Source organism: Rhagoletis zephyria, unplaced genomic scaffold (assembly GCF_001687245.7).
Source record: "Rhagoletis zephyria isolate East Lansing unplaced genomic scaffold, Rhagoletis_zephyria_1.1 Rzeph_scaffold_00323, whole genome shotgun sequence".
In the NCBI taxonomy this organism is placed as follows: Eukaryota; Metazoa; Arthropoda; class Insecta; order Diptera; family Tephritidae; genus Rhagoletis; species Rhagoletis zephyria.
In genome coordinates, this window is record NW_016157407.1 from 262,855 (window position 1) to 278,802 (window position 15,948).

General features: G+C 33.6%; 1 protein-coding gene and 1 long non-coding RNA gene across 3 annotated transcripts in view; both read left to right on the forward strand.

Moving 5' to 3' along the window:
- LOC108359010 (uncharacterized) overlaps positions 1-1,176 on the forward strand; it is a 23,377-nt gene extending 22,201 nt beyond the window's left edge. The window contains exon 3 of the long non-coding RNA XR_001846868.1: positions 1,089-1,176. This is a non-coding gene — a long non-coding RNA (uncharacterized LOC108359010). The remainder of the gene's footprint in view (positions 1-1,088) is intronic.
- A 6,407-nt stretch (positions 1,177-7,583) lies between these two features.
- The window catches only part of LOC108359009 (DNA N6-methyl adenine demethylase-like), an 18,805-nt gene continuing 10,440 nt past the window's right edge, over positions 7,584-15,948 (forward strand). For both annotated transcript variants that reach the window (XM_017610619.1, XM_017610620.1), the window contains exon 1: positions 7,584-7,793. In XM_017610619.1, coding sequence (XP_017466108.1) covers positions 7,767-7,793 — 27 coding nt within the window. In that variant the 5' untranslated portion in view covers positions 7,584-7,766. The remainder of the gene's footprint in view (positions 7,794-15,948) is intronic.

Sequence of the window (15,948 nt, forward strand, 5' to 3'; positions counted from 1 at the left end):
GAAAATACCTTTCCAATGACACCTCTTAAGTCTAAATCGGAAGAGTTTAGGTTCAGTTATTCAAGTTTTTCCTATACCAATCTTTGAAAAAAGTTAAAAAACAGCATCAAAAATCTCATCATTACGATTCCGTTCAAAAGTTGTTTTTAATTTTTTTTTAATATTTTTATGCAAATATTTTTAGCTTAAACCGTTTTATCATTTGAGGGGATTTTTTCAAAAAAAATCTTTAAGAAACTATTTTTATTCATAAAAAACTCGATTTTTGGAGGTATTTTCAAATGGGTCCAGCTCACTTAAATCTTAATATTTTTTCGATATATTTTGGTGGATGTCTTAGAATATAATAGATTTTATAATTCCAATGGAAAAATAGTACCGATTGTTTTTTGTATGGAGAGCGATGCAGTCTAATATACATACATATAACATGAATGCGAATTTGTAGAGGGAAGTTAAAATAAAAGATGGCAGAATACCTGTTGGTGTATACGTTCAATTTCAAAAGACTCCTTGAACTTAGCCGAAAGGCCGCAGGACTCTTAAAGGCTACCTACAAAATTAGGCTTTCTGTACAGACGGGTTGGTGGAGGAAACCACAGAGCATATTCTTTCTGACTGCCCATGTTTCAGGAATCGTAGATAAATACACCTTGGGGAACGGATATCTTCTCCATCTCCATCTCCAATTTGTAATAAAACTGAACATTGTAAGAAAATGATTGTTGAGCATTAAATATTTGAGTTAGTTAAAAATGCGTTTAGATATAAATATTTTTATATTTTATATTTATTAGAAAACAATGTATTGCACATCTAAGACAATGTCTTTTTTTAGTGCGTCGAGCGTGGTACAGGTACATACAGTATTTATGTTTTATATAAAACTAATACTAACGTAAGAAAAAAATAAAATACCAAAAATTTATAAAAAAACATAATTATTACAATTAATCTTAAATTATAAATAGTTATAATCCCAATCAAAGATGGACAGGCCAGCTGTTAATCACCGTGTTTATACAGTCAAATCAATGATTATGAGCTGTCAAATGTGTTGTGTTTATTTTTTTCCTCAAGTCAATGAGAAGCTATATTCCTTCCCTGTGCCACTGTGATTGCTTTTGCCTGCTGAATTAAGCAATTTAAATATATTTTAACTTAATATTTTATTAAAAATACATATATGAACTACTTTTCTTTGCTAGCGTTCGTTTTTGTGCGCTTCCACATTTGACAGTTCTCCTCTTGTTCGCAAAAATATTCGACAAAACTAAGCGTGACACCGAAAAGTTATCGATATGATCTGAGATTATTGTGTAATTACAGATTAGGGGTCGAGGGCTTTTGTATGGCTAACCTGTTTTTTTTTATTCGAGTTTAGGGAGCGAAGCTCTAAAAGAAGGACAATATCTTCTCATGTAAAAGTACTTTATTTTATTATGATTGCATTTACATATATAAGGCACGGGTCAAAGAGAATTTAATCTAAAGCGTTTCTTTGAAGAACAGAAATGTGTATGATTACATTTATATACATACAAAATTTTGTACATTTTCCCAATAAACTAAATTAGTTGGCTTGGGCTTAGGCCATACAATTACTACACATATTAACGGGTGATTTTTTTGAGGTTAGGATTTTCATGCATTAGTATTTGACAGATCACGTGGGATTTCAGACATGGTGTCAAAGAGAAAGATGCTCAGTATGCTTTGACATTTCATCATGAATAGACTTACTAACGAGCAACGCTTGCAAATCATTGAATTTTATTACCAAAATCAGTGTTCGGTTCGAANATTTTGCAAATTTTATGCGTTTTTTTTTAAAAAAAAGTTATCAAGCTCTTAAAAAATCACCCGTTAGAATATTGTACCTACATACATACATATGTATGCATGCTTGTACATATTATCGACGACCACAAGCAATTAAGCTTTACTTTGACTGTAATTTTCAGCGCTGCAGGATATTTGTACATATACAACATATGTATGTATGTACATATGGGTTCTATGTATGTACGAGTATTGCTGATTTTCCTACTTTATGCTACCCTGTCACCTGCCACGATACGATGTTGCAATGTGGCAGTTGAGATATTATTTATGTATGTTTGTTTTTTCCTAAGTCACTTTTTCAGAAACTATGCACATACATACCGACATACATATGTATGTATTTGCCCCCCCCCCCCCCATATATTTCAGTCAAAAGACGCACCCTTGTGTTCATTCTAATTAGTTGTGTTTTCGTATTCTCCAGCAAAAAATATCCAGTAACGTGCCAGTAACCAAATTTCGGAGAGTAAGCCAATATTTACTCCCAATGAGTTAAATATACAAGAAAGTACGAAAACGCAAAACCAGAAAGAAGTTTTATGAACAGCTAACAAATAGTTAAGCTGTCATTTTTGCTCTCTCAATTTCCCCTCTTTTGCTAGTTTCTTGCAAGTTTTTGCGTACGAAAACGATATCCAGTAAAAAACCAGTCAAATTAGTACTGGATTTACTGGATAGTGCATACGCGAACAGGGCTATTGTCTATCTTCTGTGCTAAGTCATCTTCCACATTTCCACTTATTACAAATTCCTAAGAATGAACTATTATAAAACCGTTTTCTTCCGATTTTCTGGAACCTTTACGTATATATGTTTAAGGTAGTCATAATAACAAATATGTACATAAATAAGTTGCCTGCTTTAATGTTGATAAACAAAATCTTAATTAAAGGTTAGTATTCTCTTCATAGCCGTGAAACACGATTCAATTATTAAAGCTTTTGTAAGTACATAGATATTTTCTAAAATTTGACACTCCTACCATAGTTGCCAACTTGGTGCTTTAAGCACTAGATTTGGTGCTTTTTGAAAATTAAAACGCCAAAAAAAATTATTTAGTGCCTAGTGCCTTTTTTAGTGCTTTTTTCTGAAGTAAAATTACTTCGAGTTAGTTAAAACCTGAAATAATTTGAAATATTTAAAGCTGTGGCAGCACTGCATTTATAAGAATCTACAAATTTAAATGGACTAAAATACAACCATGATTGATAAAAAGCTCAAGTTGCAAACCCACCTTGTTAAATTCTATTCGAGTTGAAAATGCTAGTACGCAAGTAAGTTCAGTATTTCTTTTTTTCTTTTCTACTTATTTGTACAGATCTTGTTTTTTTACCATCTGAGTAAAACACATCGTTTCTTGGTGCTGAATCCAAATCTGGACACACAATTGCTCGAGCACTAGAATTTTGAGATATCCTAACCCCAAAACACGGTTTTTAGCGATATTTGAGGTTATATAATGAAAACATCAAACTATTTTCTCATTTCTAATTAGGGCATCATTTTCGTTTCTTGCGATTCGATTTTGCTTTCTCGAGATATACCAGTTTTAATGTGCAGTACTTCGGTATTATGTTATGAAAAAAGGATCCCTTGATTCAAAAAAATTTTGTGCTTTTAGTGTGGTAAAACGCTTTTTTCCAAGTTTTTGGTGCTTTTTGAAAAACGAAAGATGGCAACACTGACCCCCACCCACAGGGATGTTTTTTGGAAGCAGGAGAAAAAGGGGAAGAATCCAACCACACTTCCTAACTGATAGCGAAATTGTACAAATGTAATGTAATCTAATTTTTTTGACAAAAACTGAAATGGGGACTTAGTAAGTTACCAGTTAAAAAATCTTTGTATCGGCGAAAATTTTTTTTCTTTTATCCGTGGTTTAAATAGATACAATTTCTGTGACAACTAACAAACTTGTGAAGTAAATAATTATGAAAAGGTGTTGGCCTTACAGCCAATTTCACGAAAGCAATTTAAATGAAAAATAATTTTCATTTTTAGAATTTTATATGGAAATTGACAGAAAATAAAAAATCATTTTCCCTTTAAATTGCTGGTGAAAGCGGATGTTAGAATTTGAATCATCCCAACATCCACATAGACTTCAAACAAAATTTGTCTAACGTTACTATAAACGAGCATTGTATTTAACGGCAAAAAGAACAAAATTATGATCCGTTGTTTAGGAGAAATCGTGTGTTAATTTGTTTCACGATCAAAAAAAAAATACCCTTATCTTTTCGTTACTTGGTCTTTTCAATTATGTATCTCCTAAATGCTGGCTGGGTTGATGCATGGGAGTGTGTACGCTTTTATGGCGTCTGCTGTCGCTTTCCTCTTGAAATATTAAACACCATAAAATACAGTCATAAATTCGTATTTGTCTGAAATGCGTTAGGCCCTGTCTCCACAGGAAAACAGTGATGTCGTGATAACCATGCCACAAAATATATTTCTAATGGAGATCGCCTATTTCTCATGGGCTGCAATATATGTCAGCGCTTATTGCTTGACATCTATTGCAGGCAGTTCGATAGTTTGACAGCCATATTTTCATTTGAAAAAAAGCGTGCTGGTGGTAACATCGATGAAATTTTGATATTGAATCAAAATATAAATCTGTTCCCTATTGCAGTATTTATGATTACGTTTTAGGAAATTATTCAGCAAGTTTTTTAAAGATTTAAATGTTTTTAAACACCGAGATTGAGAGAATGTTGTCTGGTGGCGTCATGCAGCAAATGCTTATTTCAAGACATCAAAGTGCCCACACACAAAAACTTGCAATCATATTGCTCGTCAAAATGACAGTTGGTAGGCCATCGGTGTTTGCCTGGTGAGTTCTGCGGTTAGCAATGTTGGTGGCAGTGGGAGGGAGGAAGAATAGTGCGGCTTCGTTCGAGACACAACTAAATCTATTCACATACAAATGGGCATATGTACATACATACGGGACAGTTATTAGTGTCCAAAAAAGTTTTGTGACCAATATTTTTGGAAAAAATCTTAAAGGATCTTCTTCCAGGCACCATCTTCAGTTTTTATGGCGTCGCAAAAAAACGTTATGAAGACCGTTACTAGCTGCTTATCTAAAGCTTTACATATTTTTATTGTTTTTTAAAAGCTTTTATTTCCCAGTAAGCGACGGATTGAAGACTTTCAGCATAGTTCCGACCACGACGACAATGCAATTATATAAATTCATTTTCCCAAATGGTTAGTATGCTATTTCGCGAAATCGGTCTTAACGCACAACAAGTAATGTAAAAAAATATCGACTTCAAAACTGACTGAAGAATAAAATTAAATGCACTACAAAATTTAGCAATACCGTTAGTTTCCATTGATCGGAACTAAAGCAAATTTATATGGGATACCACCTTTTCGATGGAAAACACTTATTATAAAAAAATTATCGAAAACGGTTCACGTTATCCAAAGTTATCTGTTAACATATGTACATATACTTTTTCATATGATTCTTCTCAGTAGAGAGGTGTATTTACTTCCCGAACTTAATTTCGACAATATAACCTTTTTGCATTTTGGAAGATGCCCCAAACCTTATCTCGGAAAAGAATTGTTTTAACCACTCTAATACCCATGTACATATGTAAGCAAGATACGTAATATTTACATGCTATATGCGCTAAACGGCACTGCGGCTGAGGTGCGTAATATCACTCCGCAGGACCTGAGTTCGATCACTGCTTCAGGCATTGTCTAAATTAGAAAATCCATTTGCCATTCGGACTCGGCGTAAAACTGTCGGCCCCTCCATTTATGTAACAACATCAATATATGAAATAAAAGTTAAAGTTAGTATACCTAATTTGTATTTCCCTCGTATCCCATAAATCGCTCGCTGCGGCTGTTAAGCAGAGTTTTACACATAGCATTTACACAGCACACCTTTTCTGTTAAATTTTCTTTCTACCAACCATTTCAATCAATGAACAAATATTTAACCATTTGTCGCATTGGTTCAAGAGCAAATTAAACTGTATCAGTTATTTATAATAACAGGAGACAAACTCCACTAAATTGTCCTTCAATTATGTGTATTACATACCCGTAGGTGTCGAGTGAAAGGCGCTTTAAAACGTGAAGGGGTCCATAGATCTTGAGTAGAATGTAGCAATCAAAGTTTCAGTTTAGAAAGTATTAGCCTGTACCACAATAATTACGTTAAAAATGTGTCTCATTTTCTAATTCGAAATTTTTGTAAACTAAGCTAATTTTTATCATTTATTGAGTATTAGCGGTATTCTCTGATTCTTGCAAAGCCCTTGCACGGTGCACAGATGGCACGGCAAAAACCGGTTTTCGTATACACCTGCTTTGTAAACCATGCACCGTGCAAGGGTTTTGTTAGACTGCGAGAAAACCCCTATTATTTTTCGATGTCATTTGCATTCGATTGCAAAATGTTTGAATACATTTTCTGCTGCCTATGTCTATAGACTCTATTTGTACGAGCTGAGCGGGCTGAAGTATAGGTTTAATTAATTTCGATTGGTGTGACGGCGCGTTAAATTCCTATATTAGCAATTAAAATTGCATGTGAAATGCTAAAATTGCTGTCTCGTTAGCAAAAAGGAAAATTAGTATGAATAAAAAAACGATTTTATGAGCAACAAATTTTGCTATAATAATTTTGCATTTGTGTATTAGAAAAGACTCCAGCCAACAAAATAAAACAATTTATTTCTGCCGATTTGAGTGTGGCTGTGGGATTACAACTACATACACATGTACGTATATTATCGAAGGGTTTTGCGATTTTCCACTTTTGTTTATTAATGTCTGCTTTTTTGTGTGCCCGTTTGTATCGTTCAATTATATTTTAATTGTGATATTTAATTCATAAAATATGAAAATCACATGTACAAAACAGGCAGTGTGGCGGCCATGGCCAACCACCAGAGGCTACACCGCAAGCCAATACCACAAAGGTCAATCATTCGCACCCACAACAACATGTGGACACACCCATGTGAATTCATGTAATAATAAGTTTGTAAACTCAAAGCACCACGACAAAAACAACAACCACAACCAACAACAGCTATGACAGTTAAGCTGGAATTTGTGGCATGCAATTTGTAAACGTATGCAATTTATCGGCCAAAAACATAAGCACGCATACTAGATGATTGCAAATACGTCGGCAAATAATAGTAAATAAGTGTTTTGGTTTTACTTTTATTACTTTAGCAATTATATTTGACATTTGGTTAATTTGAGATTTTGATGGCAAATAAATTCGACAAAAATTGCCAAATTGTTTAGTGTAATGACTACCAGCGGGGCTTTACTGCCAACTATGCGCATATGAGTAGATATATGTACATATGTACATATGTATATACAAGTTACTTCAATTAATTATTTATTTTCACTTTAATAATTTCTGTATTTCATATTTGCAGGCACGCGGTCGCAAACCATCAACCGCAAAGTCTACTAAAGTAAATGCCGCTAACGGCGCTGCTACCGCCACAGCAGCCGCTTCATCACCCCGCCAAGCCACAGCGACTGTGACCACAGCCCATGCGGCTCTAAGTCCAACAGCCCAATCGTTAGCCACTGTTTTGCCGCATCAATCGCCAAACCCGAGTGCCACCCAGAACAGTGTGCTTCTGGGTTCTAATCAGCAGCAGCAGCAGCAACAATTGAATACGTTGCAGCAACATCAACACCAGCAACATTTACAGCATCAACAACACAGTCAACAGCAAGTTCAGCAGGTACAGTCTGCCCAACAGCTACAACAGCAACAGCAACAACAACAGCATCAGCAGCAGCAACATCAACATCATCAACAACAGCTGACGCAGCAACAACAGCATCAGCACCATCAACAACAGCAGCAACAACATCAACTGCAACAACATCAAATCACCGCACAAATACAAACCATGAAAGATCAACCACAACAACCGATGGTGAGTATCTATTTACGTTAAAAAAAAAATCGATTTTAATCTCATGGCGTTTTTTTGTACAAAAAATATTACCTTTTCATTGCCCTCACCTTAGTATTTGTGAGTAGAGGGCACAGAGAAGGCAACATTTTTTGTAGAAAAGAAAACTCCATTAGAAGCATGAAATCATGCTCACAAAATTTTACTCTGGGGACTCTGTAAATGGACCTTGCGCCAAATTCACCACATGAAACTTACTTAAAGTAAAATTATGTCACAAAACATTTTAATTCGGACTTCATGAAAATTACTGGAACCTCTATTTGCGTGAAAAATAAATGAGGGTTCAAGCAGGTTGGATGCTTGTAGGTCAAACTGCAACTGCAAAAACTGCAACACACTTTACAGTGGACTTTAATTTGACTATGACTACGGGCCAATCACTTTAATCCTATTTTTAGATACTTTAAAAAAAGTTAAATTAAATCAAGTTAGAGAACTTGCTATTCTTCCTAAACGGAATCTCTTATATCTATAAATTATTTTATAGTTTTTAGTTTTAGTTGTAATACAAGCATGTTTTTAGTTTTTTAACTATAATTTTATTTTCTACTTTTTAGTCTTTTGATTTAGATTTAGATTTGATTAGGATTTAGAAAAATTGAAATTTCTTGGGTTCACAAGGATGAACAGGTATTGAAAATTCCATTTTAATCAATTATATTTTTTTTATGCTAATAAAGTTAGAAACACTATATCCAACGACGTTGTCGATTTTATATTAGTCCTTAACATATAATTTTTTCAAAATAAATATTGCACAATTTCAAGGATATTCAGGGATAAAATTTCTAAGGACGTTTTCAATACCTTATGCATCAAAAAATTGTATCTGTTATTTCTCTACAGAAATTTAATTCTTTAATTTGATACCCATACTATTTTCTCAGGTACACTGAACTAATTTTTTTAATCATTTTCTGAATTACTCATATTATTCAATTTTCAAAGTCCTTTTAAAAAATCCTGACGTCAGAGAGAAAGACTAAAAACGCAATTGTATTGCATATATTTATCCAAAAACTTCGCGAGTATATTGATTTTTTTGTGTGTAAAATTGCCTGTCGCACGGTGTTATGTGTATGTATAATTAGCTAGACATTTATAAAAAAAAAATATTAAATAAACTAAACAAATATAGCAAAAACTGGCTTAGGCTTTTCTATTATTGCCACCATTGCAAATTACAAATACCGAAATTCCCGGGATTTTGGCAAATAATCAGCACTTAAAAAGGCCAAGATCCCGGGCTCCAGGGATTAACATTCCTAATGTGGATATATGGAAGGGGATTTTAAGAAAAGTGCAATTATTCTCTTTATATCCTATAAACCCCCAATTATTATAAATTTCCATGTTCTATTTCATTACTGAATAGAAGAACACATAAAATAATTTTAACCGCTTTAACTATGCAAATACTTCTCTGTGCGATGGTATGAATTTTCTTAAATTAATCAAATTCTAATTTTAAAACATACGGCAACCCTATTCAGAATATTTTAAAACCAAAACCTTGTTAAAGCTTTTTAAACTGAAACACATTTTGCGATACATATTTAAATTGTGTATCTAATTCCCTTAATTCAAGTTGAATTTAATTTCTAAAATATATGACAACCCTCGTATATAAAGTTCAGATGAAAATATTTTTAACCCATGTTAATTTAAACCCATACTTTGAAAATTCATTTGACTTATTAGATAATTTGAGTTTAACTTTTTACACAGGTGGAAACCCTCCTTTGTTTGACGCCCATTATTCAATATCTCATATAATTTAATTTAATTAGACTTTTCAAACAGATGGCAATCCTGTTCAAAATATTTTTAAATCCAAACCTCTTTCGTCTGACACTTGTATTGTGAAACATATTTAAATTATCTAATGCTCCTAATTAAAATTGAATTTAATTAAAAAATTAGGTGGCAACCCTCCTATATGCAGTTTGGATATAAATTTTCTTCAAAGTAATTTTGATTTTTATTCATATTGAAGTAATTTATTTAACTTATTGCTTATATTGAATCTAACTTTGTAAGAAGGTGGCAACCCTCTGCAAAATATTTTCAAACCACAGCCTCTTTTGTCGGACATCTATATCAGGATACATATTTCAATTTTTCTGCCTTCACTTAAGTCGAACTTGCTTTTTCAAACAGGTGGCAAACCTCCTACATACAGTTAAGAAATAAAGCCTTTTCAAAACCATTTCGATCGATACTCATAGTGAATAATTGATTTAAATTAAAAGTAATTTGAATTTAATTTTTTTATCAAGTGGTAACTCCTTTTAAAAAAATACCACATTAACTGCAATTAACATACATATGTATGCATATATTTACATACATACGCTACGATTAGGTTACAAATATTGCGAAATCAAAAGCCGAAATACCTACACATAAATAATTTTTGTCTCCTTCTCTCACTTCCAGCGCATGCATGTGTTTGCAAAATGATAACGAAGTGATTTTGTATGGAAAATCATTTATGCCCATATATTTGAATAAAATAAACAAACTTAGAAGATATCAACCAATACTTCTCATATACCAAACGAAAAAAAACTTGAGTTTTTGATTAAAGAAAACAAAAACAAAATCATTCGAGCATTTTCGTAAAAAAAAAATTTTAATTTTTTCAACAATTTTTTTGCTTAATATTTGTTGAATTTACATATATAAAATTTGTATACAATAATATTGTAATTGCCCCAAAGAACCTACTATATCCCAAAAATTAAACATATATCTGCAAATCACTTTAAAGGCTCAAAGTTTACCCCAAAATAAGCCAATATTTGCCGTTGTTTCTACGACAGAAACCAAACTGGTTAGTTACAAAGATGAATCTGTCGGGAGGTTTGGAACTTTATCTTCGAAACGCCATACCTTTCTTTGATATCATTTGAACATAGCCTCCATATCGAAACGTAAGACGTATTCTACGTCAAAACTATTATTGTGTAAGCCCTTTCAAGAAGTTAAAATGGGTTTTGTATGTGAAATGCACCTTGAATCGGCTGAAATTTGTATCATTTATTAATTCTATTATATTTGCATTATCTCGAACTTTTGCAAAACAGAGAGAGAATCTGGCGCAAACGAATCTAAAATTATATTAAAGATCAAACTTTCACAAAAGTTTTGCTGACGCCAGCGGGCACCTACACACCAACTAAAGTGCATTCGAGTGTATGTGATAAGTGCATCCACATACGTACATACGCAACACCTTGACTGCTAGCTTTTCGCACCGTAATTCACAACACATAGTAACATTTACGTGTGTATGTTAATCCCGGGATCCCAGAATCCCGGCCTTTTTAAGGTCCCAAAAATCCCGGGATTCTCGGCGATTAATCCCGGGATTTTCGGGATTTGTAATTTGCACTGATTTCTTGACCAGTATTGGTTATATTTCTTTTTTTATTTAATAATTAATATTTTTTTATAAATGTCGAGCTCATTATACATATAACAACGCGCGGTAGTAAATTTTAAACTCAAATATCAAAATATTCGCGAAACCATGGGCCAAATATAGTAAAATTGCGTTTTTAGTTTTTCAGTCTGACGTCAGTAATTCAAAACTTATTTTAAAAAAACTCAGAGAAATGTGCTTAGAGAAGACGTATGGGCATCAAATTAATGAGGAAATCTTGTAGAATTTAAACAGATTAAAGCTTTTGGCGCAGAAGGTCTTGATAGTAATTAAAATGTCCTTTCAAACGTTTATCCTTGAAATTTCGCAATATTTGTTTTTATATGTTAAGGACTTATATAAACTCGATAAAATCCTCGTATTTCGTCCTTCTAACTTTATCAGCTTAAAAAATTACATATTCGTCCTTGTGAATCCATAAAATTTTAATTTTTTCGAATTCAAAAGAAATTTCTCTTGCATTTGGTACCCATATTTTTATTCTACATTCCATTGAACTTTTTAAATAATTTTTGGAATTAATCATATATTTGAAATTACAAAGTCCTTTAAAATAAATCCTGACGTTAGAAAGAAAAAATAAAAACGCCCCTTTAAATAAAAAGTAGGTTTCAACACCTTTTATTTATTATTTATTTTATGATAGGAGAGCTTCTCAAACAATATAACGGGTGATTTTTTTGAGGTTAGGATTTTCATGCATTAGTATTTGACAGATCACGTGGGATTTCAGACATGGTGTCAAAGAGAAAGATGCTCAGTATGCTTTGACATTTCATCATGAATAGACTTACTAACGAGCAACGCTTGCAAATCATTGAATTTTATTACCAAAATCAGTGTTCGGTTCGAAATGTGTTTCGCAAACCCAATTGCTGCGAACGGCGACGAATCGACATTTCACGGTCTTCAGCAACACTCTCAGAAACAGACGCAATATTCTCTTCTGTACGCACTGTACGCATTCGTGTGGTTGGTTTAATGTCCAATAAAGTAAACTGAGTGCGAAACTTGGTCACAATCGCATTAATTGTTTGCTCACTTGGTCGATTATGTAGACCATAAATCGGACGTAAAGCGAACCGAACACTGATTTTGGTAATAAAATTCAATGATTTGCAAGCGTTGCTCGTTAGTAAGTCTATTCATGATGAAATGTCAAAGCATACTGAGCATCTTTCTCTTTGACACCATGTCTGAAATCCCACGTGATCTGTCAAATACTAATGCATGAAAATCCTAACCTCAAAAAAATCACCCGTTAGAAGCAATTTTTTCGATTAAAGTTGGTGAAAGATAATGAATATCTAAATCCCGGGCTAATCCCGGGATCCCGGGATTGTGTTAATGACGTCTCGAAAATGTTAGTGTTTGGCCGCGCTTCTGCTCCGATTTGTGCCGTGGTGAGGGACCTATGGTTTTACGCCGGCTCCGAACGACGATTTTATTTTTATAAGAAGCTGTTTTTCATGGCATCAATACACTCGGAGGTTTGCCATTGCCTGTTGAGGGCAACCGTTGTTAGAAAAAAAGCTTGTTTGTTTTTTATTTTTTGATGTTGGGTTGAACTGGGCTTGTATCCAAGCCCTGCGGAATGGTAGCGCGCACTGCTAACCACTTAGGAATGTCGGAAAAATGTCGATGCATCGCAAGTTTTCTCTCAATTTATAAATACTGGATGTATCATTTGTGGTATCTGAATAAAACTAGGACAGGATTCAATATAACAAGTAATTTTTATGCAAAAACAGAACCGACTTCAATTCTCATATAAAAATTTAGAAGGACCGTTCATTTCTTCATGATCCAATGATCAGATCTAAACCGAATTAGTATTGGGCCACCCTGTAAGTACCTTTCCATGAATACATGAAAAAAAATATTCCCACGAATTTATAACCTCCTCTCTTTTTTGGAAATCGGTTAAAAGTGGGCATTAAATCGTTCGAAAATGCAATAAAGTAGACTACACTTTTGGAAAGAAATTTATAATATAAAGATAACTACGAGAAATACATTAACAAAAATCTACCAAAATGGAAAAAATACCTTTTTACCAACCCCAACTTTTTCGACTAATTGTGGTAATAATTTACTAAAGTGGCAACCTTGATTGTGTCTCACCTTTAAGTTATCGCAAACATTTTGTATCATCTCCTCCCCTACCCCCTTCGTTTTCTTAGTGCCTATGCGCCCACGAAAGATCTTTGCATTTGAAAGCTCTGAAAATGCCTCACAACTTCCAAAATTAAATTAAAACTGTTTACGAAGAGGAAACAAAACTAAATCGTAAGACTGAACAAATTATACAACTTGTAACTTGTGAGCCTTGTGGTGCACACTTTAAGCAAAGATGCCTCCTCCCGAATGACGGAAGGCAAATACGCAAGCGACGTCTTCAATCGTGTGATACATGTCCCTGCCGTGTGTTATTCTATTGAGTTTGATCTGCTGCAACTGACAGTCTTGCGCAATTTTATCATCATCATCCAAAGCAGGATTGTTGCGAATATTCGCATTCGCATTCGCAACCGCGGAGCTTCCACATTAATTTCAACATTCGCATTCGCTTTCGCATTCGCAATAATCAATGCGGAGCTTTTGCGAATGCGAATGTTGTGCAAGTGCACCGATAAAACGTATATATGGCAAACAAAATGACAAATTGTAGCCAATATTTTCTTTCTTCTCTTTTAACAATATTTATTTTTCTGTGCTTTAAATACCTGCATTAGTTTCCTTCTTAATTATGATTTTTTTGGACCAATCTTATAAAAACTACTAGACACAAAAGAAGAAAGTCTACACCAAATTTTCGTGGTTTGCTTTTGATGTTACATATATTCGTTTCAATAATTTCCAATTGGGCTCCTTGGGGAATTTATTTTTAGCAAAAATTTTAGAAACAGTAATTTTGTTTACTGTCGGGCAGTATTTTTTTCGTAAGGATATACATTGGATCCTTGGCTAAAAACTTCTGTGGTAAAACTGTCCCTTCTTTGGTATTTAAAGTCAATGAGTAAGCTCCTTCAATAGGGATTTCCAGCGGAAGTGATCAACTTCTGGCTATAAAGACAATCGATGCTCAAATAATTAAAAAGCTATAGGTCTGACCTTTAATAAGATAATAATTACGTAATAGAGGGCTGCATGAATGCATTCCAAACAGCTTATGAATTATTCATATACAAAACGAAGGAATGATTTTGGCTTCAAATTTTTTTGAATTTGAGCGAATAGCTGTTCTGATATTTATGTCGACAATACAACATTCAAACAAAGCGAAAATAAATTGAATTGATATAAATGGCAATTTTTTGTATGAATATCCAAAAATATTTTTTCTATGCACATATGTACAAACATACATATGTATGTATGTATTGCTGCGCTCCTATTATATACGAAAAACCTTGATTGTAGAAAAAAACTTTTACCGAAATGAGTTTGAATGATTTGAATGTTTTCTATTCATTCATTCACATTCTTCCATTTAAAGGTAGAAAATATAAAACAAAATGTATATTCATAGCTTACAAAATTCCAAACGCTGAGTGTTTTGTATGTGAAGTAAAATATTCAAATCTATTGTACTCTGTTTGGATAGAAGTTTGAATGAATTCATGCAGCCCTCTATTACGTAACTATCTGAGATTCAAATGCTTATAAAAAAACGGGGCGCTTTTTTTTGATAACAATATTCTAATCCGATTCGGCTGGCAGCCACGACTTTGAAAACAGAATTTTGCTCAAAATTGTCATTCCAAGAAAATAATAATTTATTTTCCATATCCACCTATTTACCTCGTCATAGGACAAATTTTTCAAACCAGTCGCAGAAGAAAGTATTAAAAATTAATTACAAAAACTAAAATCGAAAAACGCTGATGAAGTTACAGATTCCCCAAATTCTAGAATAGCCAAAGGAATGAGAATGAAGAATTCTTTTTATAAAGCTTTAGCAAAACCTGACATATCTGGTTTGGCTTGTAAGCGCTGTTTAAACAACGATCTTGCCATTATGCTAGATTCTAATTGTTTCTTAAAAATACTTAACATCCGCATTCGCATCCGCGGATGTTGGCTGTTAGATACTCGCATCCGCAAATTCCACATTCGCAACATCCCTACTACATACATACATTTTATAATTCCAAAGTCCCATATTTTATTCCAAATTCCAGCTTGTGCATTTCCCCTACCTACACTCCAAGTATGCCCACTAAAAATGCTTTTAGCGAACTTTAATTACACAACCATATTAACGACTTCTTTGTGTAGCTTTTATGTGCATATAAATACGTACATATACAAGGTTATTATGATCTTTCTTGGCATTTTAATTTTCATGAAAATTCCATTATGAACTGCAATTAATCACTCCAAACATATAGCACCATAATTTATTTATAAAAATGAACTACCCTATAAAGGTGCATATCGTTACTTTAAAATAGAAAGGCCCTAACTCATTTTCTTTCGAAACCCAGCAGGGGGAAGCGCGAACTCGTCCATTACCTATGTATATACCCATGGGCGTAGACAGGTAGGGGCAGGGGGGTGCTCGGGCCTCCCCCCATTCCCCCCTAACTTTCAAATTTTCCTTATATATATATAAAATAGTACCCTGAAATGCCAGCTTAATAGGGTCGAGCCCCCCCCCCC